This window comes from Myotis nattereri, assembly GCF_964212035.1.
Source record: "Myotis nattereri genome assembly, chromosome: 1".
NCBI classification, from domain to species: Eukaryota; Metazoa; Chordata; class Mammalia; order Chiroptera; family Vespertilionidae; genus Myotis; species Myotis nattereri.
The window spans coordinates 197822705-197839755 of record NC_138075.1 but is presented as its reverse complement, the minus strand read 5'-3'; the positions used below and the strand labels follow the sequence as shown (position 1 = coordinate 197839755).

Genomic DNA, 17051 nt, shown 5'->3' with positions numbered 1-17051 from the left:
TCTGGCCCCACTAGTCCTGGTATTTGTGATTCTACTAGAGGCCTGGTGCATGAAATTCATGCACGGGGGTGGGGGGTGTCCCTCAGCCCGGCCTGCACCCTCTCGCAATCTGGGCCCACTGGCTCCTAACCGCTTGCCTGCCTGCCTGCCTCATCGCCCCTAACTGTTCTCCTGCCTGATCACCCTTAACCACTCTGCCTGCCTGCCTGATGCCCCTTACTGCTCACCTGCCTGCCTGATCACTCCTAACTGCTTGCCTGCCTGCCTGATCACCGCTAACTGCTCACCTGCCTGCCTGATTGCCGTTAACCACTCGCCTGCCTGCCTGATCGCCCCTAACCACTTGTCTGCCTCATTTCCCCTAACCACTCGCCTGCCTGCCTGATCGCCCCTAACCACTTGCCTGCCTCATCGCCCCTAACTGCTCTCCTGCCTGATCACCCTTAACCACTCTGCCTGCCTGCCTGATGCCCCTTACTGCTCACCTGCCTGCCTGATTGCCGTTAACCACTCGCCTGCCTGCCTGATCGCCCCTAACCACTTGTCTGCCTCATTTCCCCTAACCACTCACCTGCCTGCCTCATCGCCCCTGCTTGCCTGCCTCATCACCCCTAACTGCTTGCCTGCCTGATCACCCTTAACCACTCTGCCTGCCTGCCTCATGCCCCTAACCACTCACCTGCCTGCCTGATCACCCCTAACCGCTTCTGCCTCGGCCCCTGCCGTGGCCCACGGCTTTGTCCAGAAGGATGTCCAGAATGATGTCTGGATGGTCGTTTGGCTGTCCGGTCTAATTAGCATATTATGATTTTATTATTATAGATTCTGTACCTACCATTTAGGGCCTGCACTGCATATATGTGTCTGACCAGTATGTGAGCACTAGTATGACCATGCTGAGTTAGTATCATCCCAGCCAAAACTCTTGACTTTTTTACTAGTTTTAAAACTTGTGTTAACTTATCACAGGTACAGTTTTTATTAGGCTTTTTGAAATATTAAAAATGGAAGAGTATTATTCAGCGTTTATTGAGTGCTTATTTTGTGCCAGGCCCTACTTGGTTTTACATATAGCTTCACAAATGCTCACTTGAGGTGGGTACAGTCTTATCTCCATTTTACAGATGAGGAAACTGAGGCACAGAGAGGTTAAGCAACTTATCTAAAGTCCCCATGGCCATCACCTTGGGACTCCATAACATAACTTGGTGGCTAGTGGTAACAGCCAGTAGGTGTAAAGCCTGGGTTTGGACTTGTGCAGTCTCACTCTGGAGTCTGAGCCCTTTTTTTTTTTTTAATGTTTATGTCATTACAGTGAAACTAAATTTTAAGAGACACTGCATGCCAGTTTTTGTATATCATTAGTTTGTTATAAAAGAGACACAGAAATTATTTATGTGATGAAATATTTCAGAACGTCAGTGAAATGGGCAGCTTCACATGATACCATTTCAAGTGATTTATTTCAGTCTGTGTACCTTCCAAGAATGTCACCACCTCTAAATAAAAAATAATCCTTGTTGTTTAGAACTACCTTGGTGCCTCCCCATTCTGGAAGAACTTTGTCTCCCACTTTGACACAAACTGGTCGAGTCTCTCCATCCTTTCTTTTGGAGCCTGATCCAACAGCCACTACTGCTGCTTGCATTGTTTTTCCTTGAGATTTTTCTGGAAGCATAATGCCTCCTTTGGTTACAGTTTCTGCAGCACTCCTTTCAGCTAATACTGGGTCAGAGCGGGGAAGAAACTTTCTGAATGCCTGTCCTGCCATGACTCCTGCTGCAGCAGTTCATACTCTGTGCAGGGCCCCAAGGAGACACCTACAGTCCGGCCTGCTGGACACTGAACTTGGGTAAAGGCTGCCCAGGGTGCATGCCCTCCTCCCCGTGAGAGAAAGAAGGCGGCCACAGCTTCGGAGGGCTCTGCACAGGCTACCGACATGACGACAGGCAGGCAGAAGAGAAGAGGATCTTTCTCTAGGCTTTGTGGAGTCTGAGCTCTTCATTTCCAGCTTGGAGGACTGTTGGCGTAACAGGTTCTCCTGCGCTTATTTATATTGATAGTGTGACCTGAGCATGTAGCTCTAATACACAGTAGACTGGCAATGGAAGTGTGGCAGGAGGGTGTTTTGCACGCATGTCTGTCATACTCTTTTCTAATAGGAGTTTTTGTAAATGATTTGGGGTCGGGGGAGGGTGATATGGTAGAACCTTCTTTTCACAGCTTCAGACGTTCAGGAACTTTTCTTTTTTCATTTCAGGAGTGATCATTCACTGTAACCACCGGATCCCCTTTGGAGACTGGTTTGACTATGTTTCCTCCCCTAACTACTTAGCAGAGCTGATGATCTACGTCTCCATGGCCGTCACCTTGGGATTCCATAACATAACTTGGTGGCTGGTGGTAACATACGTCTTCTTCAGCCAGGCTCTGGCAGCTTTCCTCAGCCACAAGTTTTACAAAAGCAAATTTGCCTCCTACCCGAAGCATAGGAAAGCCTTCCTGCCGTTTCTGTTTTGAGATAACCTCAGTCATGAAGAATGCAGGCCAGGTGGCTGGCTCAATTCCTCAGGACAAGGACGTCTAGAGACCAAAGCGCAGTTTCGGCAGAGCTGTTAGAAACTGTGTTTATACCCAAAGTCTTCACTGGATGAGCAAAGCAATATCCATCAAGAAAATGAAACTTCAAAGCGCTGCTTCTGGCGGACCCGGGAGTGCTGAGTTGCTTTACAAAACCAGCCAACTGCTAAAAACTGGATGAGACTCCTCGGGGCTGCTTCAAAGCAAACTAACCCAGAGCGTGCACACGGCTCCAAACATGCACCTACAGCCACAGAGGAAGAGGAGATCATCTGTGGCTTTGTTAGGGACAAATTAACTGGACATCATAAGTGATACAGTAAGTGCGCAGTGACTGCGTGTCGCATTTTAATAAAAGCAGAATAGCTTTTGAAAATAACAACAATATACCATTTCACACCAAAAGATTCAGGGAATAATGAGTCCATCGTAGTTAATTTATACTTTCACATATTACCACAGATTTCCAGTATGGAATCATCACTAGTCATTTCCACTCCTCTCCCCCTCAAATCATAGCCCAACAGAAAGTCTGAAACCTCCTTTATTGAATACTTTTTGACATCCCTTTCAGGGGAGTACCTTAAAATGAAAGCATCTGAAAATAAAGTATTTTTGTATTCATGCATGAGAAGCCTTGAATGAAATTGAGTTACACTTCGGATTAGATAGTACTGTAGCCTCATTCATATGTAGTTATTCAAATTGGATTAATGTCTGCCTGAGTTTATTTTAACTAATAGAATGGATTGAAGCTATTGAGGATTAAAGTTGACACTTAAAATAGCTTATGTTAAAATACCCACTGTTAAATCAAAGGGAAATAAATGCATTATGTGAAAGAAAAACAAACTTGAAAAATAATTTTTGCTGAGTGATGCAGCAAAAATTTCACATTCATGCAACATAAGATTGACTGGTTTATTGACTGGTTTATTAACTTCACTCTTATTATGTAGATGTAGTATTTTGGTCTACTCAGTACTAAAATTTTGCACTAATATATACCTTGCTAAGGAGGAAAGAACCTAATTAGGAATCAGGTACATATCAAACATAGTCTATGTATTTCCTCCCCTTCCTCACCCCTCAAGTAGTAGACCAAAGCTGTTAAACTGAGACTCTTTTTACTGAATTTTAATATATGCATGTCAGAGCATATTCTAAAGTTCTTACAATAATTCTGCTGTAGCATTTTTCCTCCCATCATTCAGATACCACTTCAATGAGTTGCTCAGTCTATTCGAATAAATGACCTTTTTATTTATTTATCATTTAGATTTGCCATCTTCAGGACCAGGACTCAGGAACCAAACTTTCTACATTGGAAATGTAAAGCATATTGTAGTTTGGCCTTAATGTCCACATCAATGGCATGAATAATTTTTAACAGCAAATTACTTGGGAGGAAATGTATTTTGCTTCAGCATGCCATTTTACACTAGGTCAGACTAGAATTTGGCCAATGTTCTGGAATTTCACTGCACTCTTCACTAAAGCAATGAGCATCCCTGTGAAGAACCATCCTCGGGGCCTTGACTAAGCGTCCCCAGTCCTTGCTATCCTTGCTGTCCCTTGCACGCTCTTTCATGCTCCTTACTTTACTTTTCCCTTTCTTGCCCAAACATTGCATTTCTGTGTGAAGATAAAAGAGGAAGTCATGATGTCCTCAGAGGGGCTCAGGACAAAGTAGCGTGGTCTTTGACAAAAGCTTAGCCACGGAGAATAATTGAGAATGGTGCGGCACTTGCAAGATCACAGTCAGCACTGCTTTTTGTGTCAATGAAAACTGTCCCTGTGCCTAAAGGGAGAGCACCAAAGAGAGTCAGCAAATTCATCACACGGGGAATCCAGAAATCACTTAGGGGTGGGGGCTCTTGATTTTCCTGCAAGCTTAGTTGAACAACCTCATTTCATTCTCTACTATTAAATTAGGGGGAAATGATACTGAACTACCTCATAACAGCATTCCCTGGGTTACCTACCGCCTATAAAAAGTGTGCAGAAAATAGCCTTTGTTAAGTCTCCAAGTTGTAGCTCATCCCCTATGCCAACACTTGATTTCAGCAAGCAGGGATGATTTTATATCCACAAGACTGTTCTGTATTATGTGGGGTTTTAAAAAATTTATCTTTAATTATTGAAAGTATTACAGATGTCCCCTTTTTTCCCATTGACCACCTTCCGCCAGTCCTTCACCACACTATTGTCAGAGTTCATGGGTTATGCATATATGCTTATAAATTATTTGGTTAATCTCTCCCCCACCCCTCACCCCTGTATTATGTTTATAATTCAATGAGTGGTTGTTGCTAGAATTCATACCAAAGATAAAAGAGCCTTTGCAGAGCCTTGGATGGTATTCTCAACGGTTAAAGCGTCAGCCTGTGGGCCGAGGGGTCTCGAGTTCCTCCTGTTCAAGGGCATATTTCCTGGGTGCATGCAGGAGACAACCAGTCAATGTGTCTCTGTCACATCCGTGTTTCTCTCTCTCTCCGCCTCCACCCTCCCTTCCACTCTCTCTAGAAATCATTGGAGGAATGTCCTCAGGTGAGGATTAAAAATAAAAAAAGAGCCTTTGCAGATATTTTATATGAAGCTTACTAGATAGTCTAAGGATACTATAAACATTTGCATAATTAAAGTACCTGAAAACTCAAGAACCACTGATGTGTAATATAGCTCTAAATGAACTACTATATTAAAGAATACCTTCAAATAGTAAAGGAGCAAGCAGACATTTTTTATACCTCTGTAAGCAATTTCTGCCCAGTCTTTCACATTACTCTTTGTACATTTCATGTCTCAGCTCTGGATTTAGCTTTGCGGGTACCATTACATATGTGTAAATGTCTCAGACATGCAAGTAGTCCTTTCTCTTCTGGTTGTCTTTTATCTTCATTCAACTGTACCTGTCCAGTCTTTTACTGCCTCCCCTTTTATGATTTTAACCTAAATTCTCTTTTTATATTGTGCATTCGTAACCAAATGGCAGTTATTTTTTAAAATATTTTTGTTGATTCTTTTTGAGAGAGAGAGAGAGGAAGGGAGAGTGAGAGAGAGAAACGTTGATATCAGAGCAAAACATCCATTGGCTGCCTCCTACATACCTCCTACCTGCATACCTCCTACCTGCATAACTCCTACCTGCATACCTCCTCCCAGAGATCCAGCCCCCAACTGCGTCAGGTGCCCTGATAAAGAATTGAACAGATGACACCCAACCAACTGAGCAACACTGACCAGGGCTATAATTATAGTTATTTTTAATGCATTTCCCCGCCTTTAACCTTTATAATTATTTAAAACCTATTCTGAAGTAGAGTTGCAATTTCCTGCTTGTCTGTCAGTCATGGTACTCAAAGTTTTATATACTTTTGTCTTTTTGTTTCTGGTAGATCAGCTCCTTCCAATATTTCTTATAGTGCAGGTCTTAGAGTGGTAAGTTTTCTCAGCTTTTGTTTGTCTGGGAAAGCCTTTATTTCTCCTCCATATCTAAAGGGCAACTTTGCTGGATATATTACCCATGGCTGATGGCTCCTCTCCTTTAATATTTTGAATATTTTCTTCTACTCTCTCCTGGCTTGTGATATTTATAGTGAAAAATCTGATGAAAATCTAATAGGGCTTCCTTTGTAGGTTACAATTTTTCACACCAGCTGCCTTGAGAATTCTTTCTTTGTCATTTTTTGACAGTTTGAATAAAATGTGTCTTGGGGAAAGTCTTTCTGTGTTGAAATCAGGTGTTCAGTTAGCTTGCTCTAAAGTCCAGTCTTTCCATGGGTGTGGGAAGTTCTCATAGGTTCCCCGTCCCCTTCCTCTCTCTCTCCTTCTGATATACCCTCATCCTTATGTTGCTGATTTTAATAGATTCAGAGAGCTCTCGGTAGAGGTCTTTCCTTTATTTTTCTTAACTCACTTCTTATTTTTTCTTAACTCTTTTTCCTCTAGGTTTCGTTCTTAGAACTCGCTAATTCCTTCTCACATCTAGTCTGCTCTATTTCCAGTGCTCTCTAATGCATTTCTCATCTCATTTCATTTAATGAGTTCTTCAACTCTAGAATTTAATTATTTCTTACATTTTCACTCTCTTGGTAAAGTAATCCTTTTGTTCCTTTACTGAATTTCTGAGCTATTTGAGCTGCCCATCTAAGTTCTCTTATGATCTCATTGAGCCTCTTCATAATTGCAATTTTGAATTCTGTGTCATCTAAATCACAATATTGCAGGACTTTGGTTGCTAGAGACTTTTCGTTTTCTTCCTGTGCTTCCAAATGACCTTGGTTGTTCCTGGTATCTGATGGATTGCACATTTGAGGTAATGATTTTTTTTTTCTTGTTTAGATACTTGTTTTGCTCTCAACAGTGCAGCAACTTGATAGGTAGGGCACTTTCTTTTGTTTTCCAGTAGATGGTGTTATAGTGCAAGTTTTTTTGTTTTGTTTTGTTTTAATTTTTTAAATATATTTTATTGATTTTTTACAGAGAGGAAGGGAGAGGGATAGAGAGTTAGAAACATCAATGAGAGAGAAACATCGGTCAGCTGCCTCCTGCACAATCCCCACTGGGGATGTGCCCGCAACCAACGTACATGCCCTTGACCAAAATCGAACCTGGGACCCTTGAGTCCACAGGCCGACGCTCTATCCGCTAAGCCAAACCGGTCAGGGTTTTTGTTCTTTTCTTGCTTGTACTATTTGTGCCTGGAATCACAATGGATCTCTCCGTGGAGTAGCTCATATCATGGTCCTCAAGTTCCATCCTAGCAAGCAAGCAAGGGTGTGCAAGACACATGACACAGTCTCTCCATAACCTGATCTTGGAAGTGACATCTCATCCTTTGGCCATATTCTGTTTGTCATAAGGGAGTCAGTATGTTCAACCCACTAAAGCACACTTTAGAGTTCAGGATTTTCATGCAATTCAGGATTACAGCAATTTGTGTGGGACACAAAATAGGAATGGATACTCTTAGGTTTTACGCCGCCGCAAGGAAAAACCGTGAGTCCAAACAGAGACCAGATTAAACAGGCTTTATTGGGAGCACACGGGCGGGTTCACCTGCTCAGAGAGGGGAGCCGGAGAAGCCGCGCCAAACCTGGGCAGGGGCAAGGTTTTATACTTTTCTGAGGTAATTGTTGCTGGCCGAAACTGGTGGCAGTCGGGGCTTTCCAGGGTCAGGTGAAACCTGCGGTCTGTCCTGTGGTTTGGTCATTTTCCGGGAGCCGTTTGTCCGGCAGGAATTTTTCACCGGGGTGGGGTGGTTTTCAGACGTCAGTGTGGACAGGTCAGCTTCTCACCGGCCCAAGAGAGGGAGGGGGTCCTTTCGCCCTGGGGCAGGGTGCCAGCGAATACCAGACAGATACCTTTCTTCTCTCCCATACTCGAGTCTACAATGCTGAAAGTAAAATTTGTTAGAAGATGAGTGCGCTCCATGAAACCAAACTCAAAAACTTAGAGATGGGAGAGACATCTTTTATCTTGTATAAAACTCCCTATTTCATTGTTCAATAGTTTTGTTTTTCCATTCCAGAATTCCAGAATGTATAGAATAAGTCCTATCCATAATGATGGTTTTATATGCTTTACTATTTCCCCTTCTCAGAGCAACTTTCCAGGTTGTCTTTGTTAAATTGTGTTGTTCTTATTGTTTTATATAAGAAGGACATAGGCTCTTTTTTTTTAAATTTCTTTATTGGTTAAGGTATTACAAATGTGTCCTCATCCCCCCATTAACCCCCAACCTCCCCCCCCTTCCCCCGCACACTCATGCTCCCATCCCCCTGTTGTCCATGTCCATTGGTTTGGCTTATATGCATGCATACAAGTCCTTTGGTTGATCTCTCCCCCTTACCCCCACCCTCCCCTACTTTCCCTCTGGGGATTGATAGTCTGATCGCTGTTTCTCTGTCTTTGGATCTGTCCCTGTTCATCAGTCTATGTAGTTCTCTATAATCCACAAATGAGTGAGATCATGTGGTATTTATCTTTCTCTGACTGGCTAATTTCACTCAGCATAATGCTCTCCAGTTCCATCCATGCTGTTGCAAATGGCAAGAGTTATGAAGGACAGAGGCTCTTAACTCAGATGAATTTTATTTGCATTTCCTGGATTGCATTCTCTGGAATGTCTATCAGGGTGTGGCAATTTAGTTGCAGAAGAGTGTGATACTATGAGGGTGTGTTGGAATGAATAAGTAAGGTCTGAGAATGCCGTTTTTTGGCATGCCTACTAATAATTTTTACTTATTCATAGGGTGTAGACTTCTCATCAAGATCAAAAGGCATTTTGGATACAGGTAGACCCTAAAACTGACTAGTAGAGTTCACCAAGGGCATGGCTACCTACAGACTGAGCACTCACTTCAACTTGCCTTGCAATGTCCAGGCCTACCTTTCATTTTCATGACTTGACAAGGTCTGTGTCCTTTACCATAAAATTCAAACTTGTATATAGTAAGAATCAAGAAAGACCCCCAAGGAAAGTGCTTAATGGCATCATAGCACCCTGATTTGCCTACTAAAGGAAACAGCTTTTAAGAAAGTGTTATAGGCTCTGTTATAAAGACCCTCCCCTCATCATCTCCCACTTGCATACTGTGTATTCTGATTAGATTTCCTAGTCAGCAGCCTTTCATAGTTTCGTCTTAGACAATATTTATAAAGTTATCTTTGCACACTCTTGGTGAAGAATAATGCCATCTTAATCTTAGATCTAGGAAAGAATTAAGTCCTCTTGGGAAACAAAGTGGGGGGATGGAAATCAATCATGAGATTCTCTGTACGTACAGGCAAAGGCAGAACGACTCCTACTGACCTCAGGAAGCTTACACACATGCACTCTTGTGGAGTGTACAGGAAATACAATGGTTATGATATTCCTCCCCCTGGATCAGATGCTCAGATCAGATTTTTTTTCACTGACTGAATCAGTTCAGTGCCTTATATTCAAAGAGCACCTACCTATTTCCAGCTGTTGACACGTTACTCCTCTGAAAACAGAAGAATAACAATTTATCTATTCAACCAGATTTACTTAACATCTACTATTTGCAAGCTCTGTGGTAAATGCAAGGTAATGGAAGACAAGATTTTTTGTTCTCAAGGAGCACACACTTAAGTATGAAGATAAGGTAGATTTCTCAAAAACCTATTGCCTCAATTTAAGATCATGGAAGGAATATATCAGTGCCCCACCACCTCATGTTATTTATATACAGCTCAAATTCTGATGCTTGATAGATTGTAGGACCACCCACAGGGCCAGTTTCATGAGCATGCAACCTCTGCAGTTGCACAGGGCCCCACTCAGAAGGGCGCCGTGCTTGAATTAATCCTATGCTGTTGCTGCCTTGGAAAATCTCAATAATTATTTTTGAATTTGTGTTTGGTAAGTGAAGTCCTGTGGGACCATGGAGCATGCATGTGAGCAGTGGGACACAAGGGGAGGCACTGCCTGCATGTGTGCAGAGGGCTCGGGCAGTGCAGGTGCCCCAGCATGCCCGCACATGCTCAGAGCAGTTCAGGGCGCTGCTGGGCGGGCGCCTGGGCCCCATTGCAGTGGTGATGATGATGGCAGCAGTAGAAGCAGAGGCAGCAGCCATGGCAGTTCTGGCTCCAGAGAAGGGAAGGGGCTCTGCATGGCGACTGCCCAGCCCCTCAGTGGTGGGCCAGCTTGCCAATCCCTGTGTCATCTACACAAATATCAGCTCTCCAATCTGTTGGGGACAGTAACTGCTGCCACTCAGGCAGCAAACTTTATCAGTAAATTAGAACAAAGTAAGGATGTAAATATGAGCATTGCAATAAAACATTTCAAGGAATTACGAGAATTTTCTTAAAAGGTTTAGGATCTCTAGTTTTGAAAACCGCTGCAACCTTGCAACACAAATAACCACAGTTGTAGGAATATAAATCAAATGTAAAGATCATCACACTCTATAGAAAATAACACTATCTTCGTATGAAGGTTTGAATTAACCAATTTTTTTTTTGTTGTTAACGAGGAAGGTAATTAAAATTGTTTTCCCACTCTGGCCGGTGTTGCTCAGTCGGTTGAGTGTCATCCCGTGCACCAGAAGGTTGCCAGTTCGATTCCCGGACAGGGCACCTACATAGGTTGAGTGTTTAATCCCTGGTTGGGGTGTGTACGGAAGACAATAGATGGAAGTTTCTCCCTCGCTCTGATTTCTCTCTCTCTCCCCCTCTCCCCCCCCCCCCCGTCTCCTTTCTCTCTCTCTAAAAATCAATTAAAAACTTAAAAAAATTGTTTTCCTTTGTAATTGAAGATACAATGACAGAAAGCATAAATAGGACTTTTGAATTACACCCAAATCATGAAGCCACTTTCTGTTGACTGAGGAAACTAAAACACTATTGTATAAATTTATACTTAAAAATAAATTCAGATTTACATAAAACTAATTTATATGAATAATTAAATCTGTTTAGAAAAACTAAAGTACTAACGTTTGTATTTCAAAATAATGTATTAGAAATGTATCTTAGTGTTGTCACAGACTATAAAGATTCCTAACAATTGCATCAGCAGATTCTTTTCAAAATGAAAATGATCTAAATTTATTTGTGATTGTACATTTGCCACAAGCGACTGATGTAGCTTTCAGTCGTGTCTCTTGAAAAAGAAACTGCATGAAATGAATTTCTGATCTATTGAAAATGAAAACAAAATGAAATAAAATAATAAATCTTGATGAACTTTCAGACCAGTAAGCTAGAAGATTTTCATAATCAATCAAGATATCACATTAATAAACTATTATTGTTTATTGTATCATGTAGAAGTAACAGCAAAGATATCATTTTTGTAATTTTTAAGTTCATTGAGTTACTCATGTATTACTATTATCCTTATTACATTGGTACCTCTCACTGCACTTTTTTTTCCTGCTTTATAAACATTTTCATTTTGTACTGGGCCCAGCAAATTATGTAGCCAGCCTGACCCACAGGTAAGAGTATTGACAAATTTCTATCATAAGCTATTATGGAAGACAACAGTTCATGGTTATGAATCCTTAAGAAGTGTAGAAAGAGCCCTAGCTGGTTTGGCTCAGTGGATAGAGCATTGGCCTGTAGACTAAAGAGTCCTGTGTTCGATTCCAGGCAAGGGTACATGCCCGGACTGTGGGCTTGATCCCCAGTAGAGAGGGTGCAGAAGGCAGCCGATCAATGATTCTCTCTCATCATTGATGTTTCTACCTCTCTCTCCCTCTCCCTTCCTCTCTGAAATCAATACAAATATATATTTTTTAAAAGTGTAAAAAAAGAGCAAAAAAATGCATGTTCTTGGTATGTTTCATACAAAATCTATCAACTCGTAGGCATTTAATCTATGTGAAAACAGTGTAATAATATGGCTAGAGTGCGGAATTTGGCATAAGGAAAAATCTGTATGTGATCCAAAATGGATGTTACAAAAAAAGCACTTTGAGACAATACCTCCACTGGGTTGGCATCTCATTAAAATTATGTTTTTTGCCATCCAAAGAACGAGTTTAACAGGAATCAACAGCAATTCAAATGAGGGTCAAACTCAGGTACATTATAAGCAGTAAGCCTGTCAGACTGCCCTTCTATCAGCATTCTGTGATTTTCAGTTACGGAAAGCTATTTTTCCAAAGAAACAGCACCACAATACAGACCCTGTTCTATTCTTAGTTCCTTCAGAACTGACAACTCCCAGTAAACTTTGTGCAGAAACAAAATCACAATAGAGATGACTGACATTTGAAAATAAAACATCAAGCACTTAAACCCAATTTGCTTCCCATAAGGCTAAAAGAGATTCACATAATTATAATTGTTTTTATTTTTTTATGATTATAAAACATCATGTAAAACAAATGTATTGCAGGGATTGAGACACATAAAGAAGATGCACATTTATGCAAAAATAATTTTAGTTCTATCTTCTTGACTTAATGAAAGTATGGATTTCTAAGTGATATAATTTTGTGTCAGTGCTTTTAATGAGCCCACTTGAGCCACACTTCTAGTACTAATATGACAGCAGATGGAGAAAAGCTACAAGCATGTACAGAATTATAGTGAAAGACATCCTAAACAATGTTTTTAAAATTAGGAAAAACAACTGCAATACATGTAAGAATAGAATGAGAAAACAAATGTCCATAATATATAAAGCCCTCTTACAAATTAGTGACATTTTTGGCAACATGCCTCCGTTTTCTAGGCCGCCTGTACAATGTAATTTAACATTGAAAGAGAAAAACAAGTGAAGAGGAACTGAATGAGGAGAGTAGAAAGGCTTTTCTCTGTCTGGGTGGTACTGGGTGAATGAATGGAATGACTGGGGACTATAGGCTGGCAGAGCCATGAGCATTTATTAGCCCCTGCTCCCTCCCTTCCCACCCAGTCCTCCCGCCTGGGCCTCTCTGTATCACTACCTAGCACCAGAAGTTCTGGTTTTAAAGTGAAAATAATTTAATCAGTTAGAACAGGATCAAAGAGAAAAGTGTCTTGTTTATCAGATAGTATCTCATCAACACAGTGGTTAAATTTAAAAAATAAAAAAATGAGACTATTTATCCAGGTGCAGTATCCCAGGAAGGGTGGGATGTGACATGTTTGCTGCAAGCCTCCTGTTCCCATCAGGTGTGATTCCAGTTGTATGGAGGGTTTACGGTTAGGGCATTCTTATATTGTAGATCTGTAAATAACCATGTACGTATGTGAAAGTTGGACAGCAAAGAAGGCTGATAGGAAACAAATTGGTTCATTTGAAGTATGTTGTGGAGGAGAGCTTTATGGATACCCAGACCACAAGAAAGATGAAGTCAAGCCATAGACAATTTAGCTCAGTGGATAGAGCATCAGCCTACAGACTGAAGGGTCTAGGGTTTGATTCTGGTCAAGGGCACATACCCAGGTTGCAGGCTCCATTCCCAGTAGGAGGCGTGCAGGAGGCAGCTGATGAGTGATTCCCTCTCATCACTGACGTTCTATCTCTCTCTCCCTCTCCCTTCTTCTCTGAAATCAATCCTATATAATAAAGAGGTAATATGCAAGTTGACCCTCACGCCGTAATGTCACAAAATGGCGGTGCGCACAGTGGGGGTTGGGCAGCAGGGGCGGGACTGGTGGCCATTTGGTGCGGCTTCCACCGGGGTTCCTATGGCCCTGCAGGGGTGTGGGGGTCCCAGCGGCCGCTTTGCGCGACTTCTGCAGCCCTGTGTGTGCTCCATAGGGGCGGGGCCTGGTGGCCGCTATGCATGGCCCGGAGGCGGGGCATCGGGGTGGCACTCCAGGACTCAGGGCTGTCCCAAAGCATGCTGGCCATGTGGGGTGGGACTCCAGGACTCGGAGCAGTCCCATGGTGCAGGGGAGGGGGGAGGGCAGGCTAGGGGGGGAAGGGTCCCAGGTCTCACATAATTTCACATGATGGGTCACTAGTAAAAAAATATTTTTAAAAAAGATGAAGTTAAGCCTAAAATATCACTGGAGGCAAAAATGACAAAAGTGAAGCTATCCTACTTTGGGCACATGAAGAGAAGGCAGGGTTCTTTGAAAAAGACAATAATGCTGGGAAAATAGAAGGCAGCAGGGAAAGAGGAACGCAGAATATGAGAAGGCTTGGCTCCATAAAAGAGGCCATAGGCATGACTTTGCAGGATCTGGGTAAGATTGTAAGGACAGGACACTGTGGACATCATTCATTCACATGGTTGCTAGGAGTCAGAGCTGACTCAATGGCATGTCACACACACACACACACACACACACACACATCTAGAAAGGAGTAAGCTTCTTGCTCCAGCACATAGAGAAAGAATAGCAAACTGGCAGATGGCAGGCCAGACCCAACTTGGGTAGGTGTTGTTTTATCAGCACAGTTTTATAAAATTTTGAAATGTGATTGTGATGGTTAACTTGATATGTCAATTTTGCTAAGCTATGATGCTTGTTTGTTCAAATACTAATCTAGATGTTGCTGTGAAGATATGTATAGATGTGATTAACATCTATGATCAGTTTACTTTAAAGGAGATTACCTCAATAATTTTGGTGGGCTTTACCCAATAAGCTGAAGGCCTTGAGAGCAAAATCTGAGGTCTCCTGAGGAAGAAGGAATTCTACCCCAGGACTGTAATATAAAAATATTGCCTGAGTTTCTAGTCTGCTGGCCTGCCTTGAAATAGACTTATCAGCCCCAACAATCACCTGAGCCAATTCCTTAAAATAACTCTATATATGTATACAAACATGTATCCTATATAATAAAAGGCTAATATGCAAATCAACCGAACGGCGGAATGACCAGTCGCTATGATGTGCAATGACCACCAGGGGGCAGACGCTGAACGCAGGAGCTGTCCCCTAGTGGTCAGTGCGCTCCCACAGGGGGAGCACCGCTCAGCCAGAAGCCGGGCTCACAGCTGGCGGTGGCGGGAGCCTCTCCCGCCTCCATGGCAGCACAGGGAGCGGGCCTAAGCCATCAATCAGACATCCCCCGAGGGCTCCCAGGCTGTGAGAGGGCACAGGTGGGGCTGAGGATCCCATTCCCCTGGCCCCCCAAGTGCATGAACTTCGTGCACCAGGCCTCTGGTATACTTATATATGCACATATGTATATATGCATATATATATACATATATATATATATATATCCGGTAAGGGAATTTGGGAAATGTCACAGCAGTTAGCTGTGGCCATACAGCTAGGTTCTAGCCAATCTATATATATAAAAGCCCAGCGACTGGAACAGCAGAACGACCATAACAACCAGAACAACCAGTGGCACTGCAGCAGCCAAACAGCCTGAATCGGCCCCCAACACCCCAAATGGGGGTGGGGCTGGCCGGCCAACAGCCCACGGCCCTTCCCCTCCACTAGTCTGGCCCAATGGGCCCTCATTGGGGTGGGCCAGCTGGACTCCACCCACGCACAAATTCGTGCACCAGGCCTCTCGTATGAAATAAACAGATGTGTTTTGTGGACATTTCCTTAAAAGACGTGTACCTGTTTCCCTGTTCTTTTTTCAGCCAGTCCTGCCTGGAACTGGCTGTTAGAGCTATCACAGCCTTACTGCATCATGAAGATAAAGACCACACCCTAAGAATAATAGAACAGAGAGCTGGAAGGAACCTGGATGCTTGGTCACTGTGGAGCTGCAGAATTTGTTCTGAAATGCCTCTCTTGAAAGAAAAACATCTTGCCCTGACCGGTTTGGCTCAGTGGATAGAGCGTCGGCCTGCGGACTGAAGGGTCCCAGGTTTGATTCCGGTCAAGGGCATGTACCTTGGTTGTGGGCACATCCCCAGTAGGGAGTGTGCAGGAAGCAGTTGAATTGATGTTTCTCTCTCATCGATGTTTCTAACTCTCTATTCCTCTTCTTCTCCCTTCCTCTCTGTAAAAAAAATCAATAAAATATATTTTTTAAAAAAGAAAAAGAAAAACATCTTATCAAATTTTTGCTAGATGCTGTTTTGGATTTTCTGTTACATTTAGTGAAATGCAGTCTTAATTTAAAATTAGAAAATTTAACATAAAACTTTAGATCTCTTGTTTCTTCCTTGACAATTTAGAATGTCTGATAAACTTGGGGAGCGCCCTGCAGCTGGGGCTGGGGTACCAGGGAAGAGCAGAAGGAGCACAGGTGCTGGGGGTGGGGTGGGAGACGCAGTGACCTGCCTAATTCATGGCAGGGGAAGGGTAATGGGCAGCTTTTCTTCCTTTTCCTGAAACCCCTGGTGGGCCACCCTGAGGAAAGGCCTCCACAGCTCTAGTCTCAAGTTTGGGTCTGTAAAGACTGCCCCCATGGGGCTGCATGGTGGCTTCCCTCTCCTGACCCTCCCCCAGGTGCCGGAATTGAGTTCCCATTCAGAAAAATCCCCTCCCACTTCCTGGAGCCCCTCTCCTGCTACCCCTTCCTTCCTCTCTCCAGCCCCTCCCCCGAAATTCCCCAGAAGATATTTGAAGGGAGCTCCCCAGGGACCTGCCTGGTGTTGGCCAGGCCGGTAGGGGAGCAGTGGGGAGCACACTGGTCTCCCCCTACCCCCACCAGAACTCACTCTGGGCCCTGGGAACTGGCCTCATATATCAGCCTCATTTTCTCCTGCCTGCCCAGACTAGCTATGGCCCCCTTCCCACTGACCCCTTCTCCCTTCATAAAGTCACCACCACGTCATCATGATGGCCACTCCTTCATAAAGGACCCTTTGTTTGGGAGCAGGCCTAGGGACTTCCATACCGGTCTTCACCCCACCCCCCCCGACCCCCACCCCTTGCCAAAATGGGAGCGATTCCTCGGGGTGAGCACCGTGAGCCCTGTCGGCTGGGAGTGATACGTGTACTTCCCAGGGCTCTGCCAGCTGCAGGAGGCCCCTGGAGTAGCCCTGCCAAGAATCGGCCCACTCATTCGCCCGTCTGTCCAGCGCCCAGCCCTCTGTGCCCCTTTTTGGAAGAATGGGACACCAGCTGCCCGGTTC

General features: G+C 43.4%; 1 protein-coding gene across 3 annotated transcripts in view; it reads left to right on the top strand.

Moving 5' to 3' along the window:
* The window catches only part of SRD5A3 (steroid 5 alpha-reductase 3), a 30577-nt gene extending 14603 nt beyond the window's left edge, over positions 1 to 15974 (top strand). The window contains exons 5-6 of one of the 3 annotated variants that reach the window (XR_013996315.1): positions 2261 to 2899; positions 15606 to 15974. Coding sequence is in view for 1 of the 3 variants with exons in the window: in XM_081097080.1 (XP_080953206.1) it covers positions 2261 to 2520 (260 nt within the window). In the remaining 2 variants the exon portion in view is untranslated. Of the gene's footprint in view, positions 1 to 1804; positions 2036 to 2260; positions 3496 to 15605 lie in introns of those variants that run through there. The other 2 variants (XR_013996316.1, XM_081097080.1) reach the window with 2 other exon arrangements.
* Positions 15975 to 17051: the final 1077 nt, after the last annotated feature.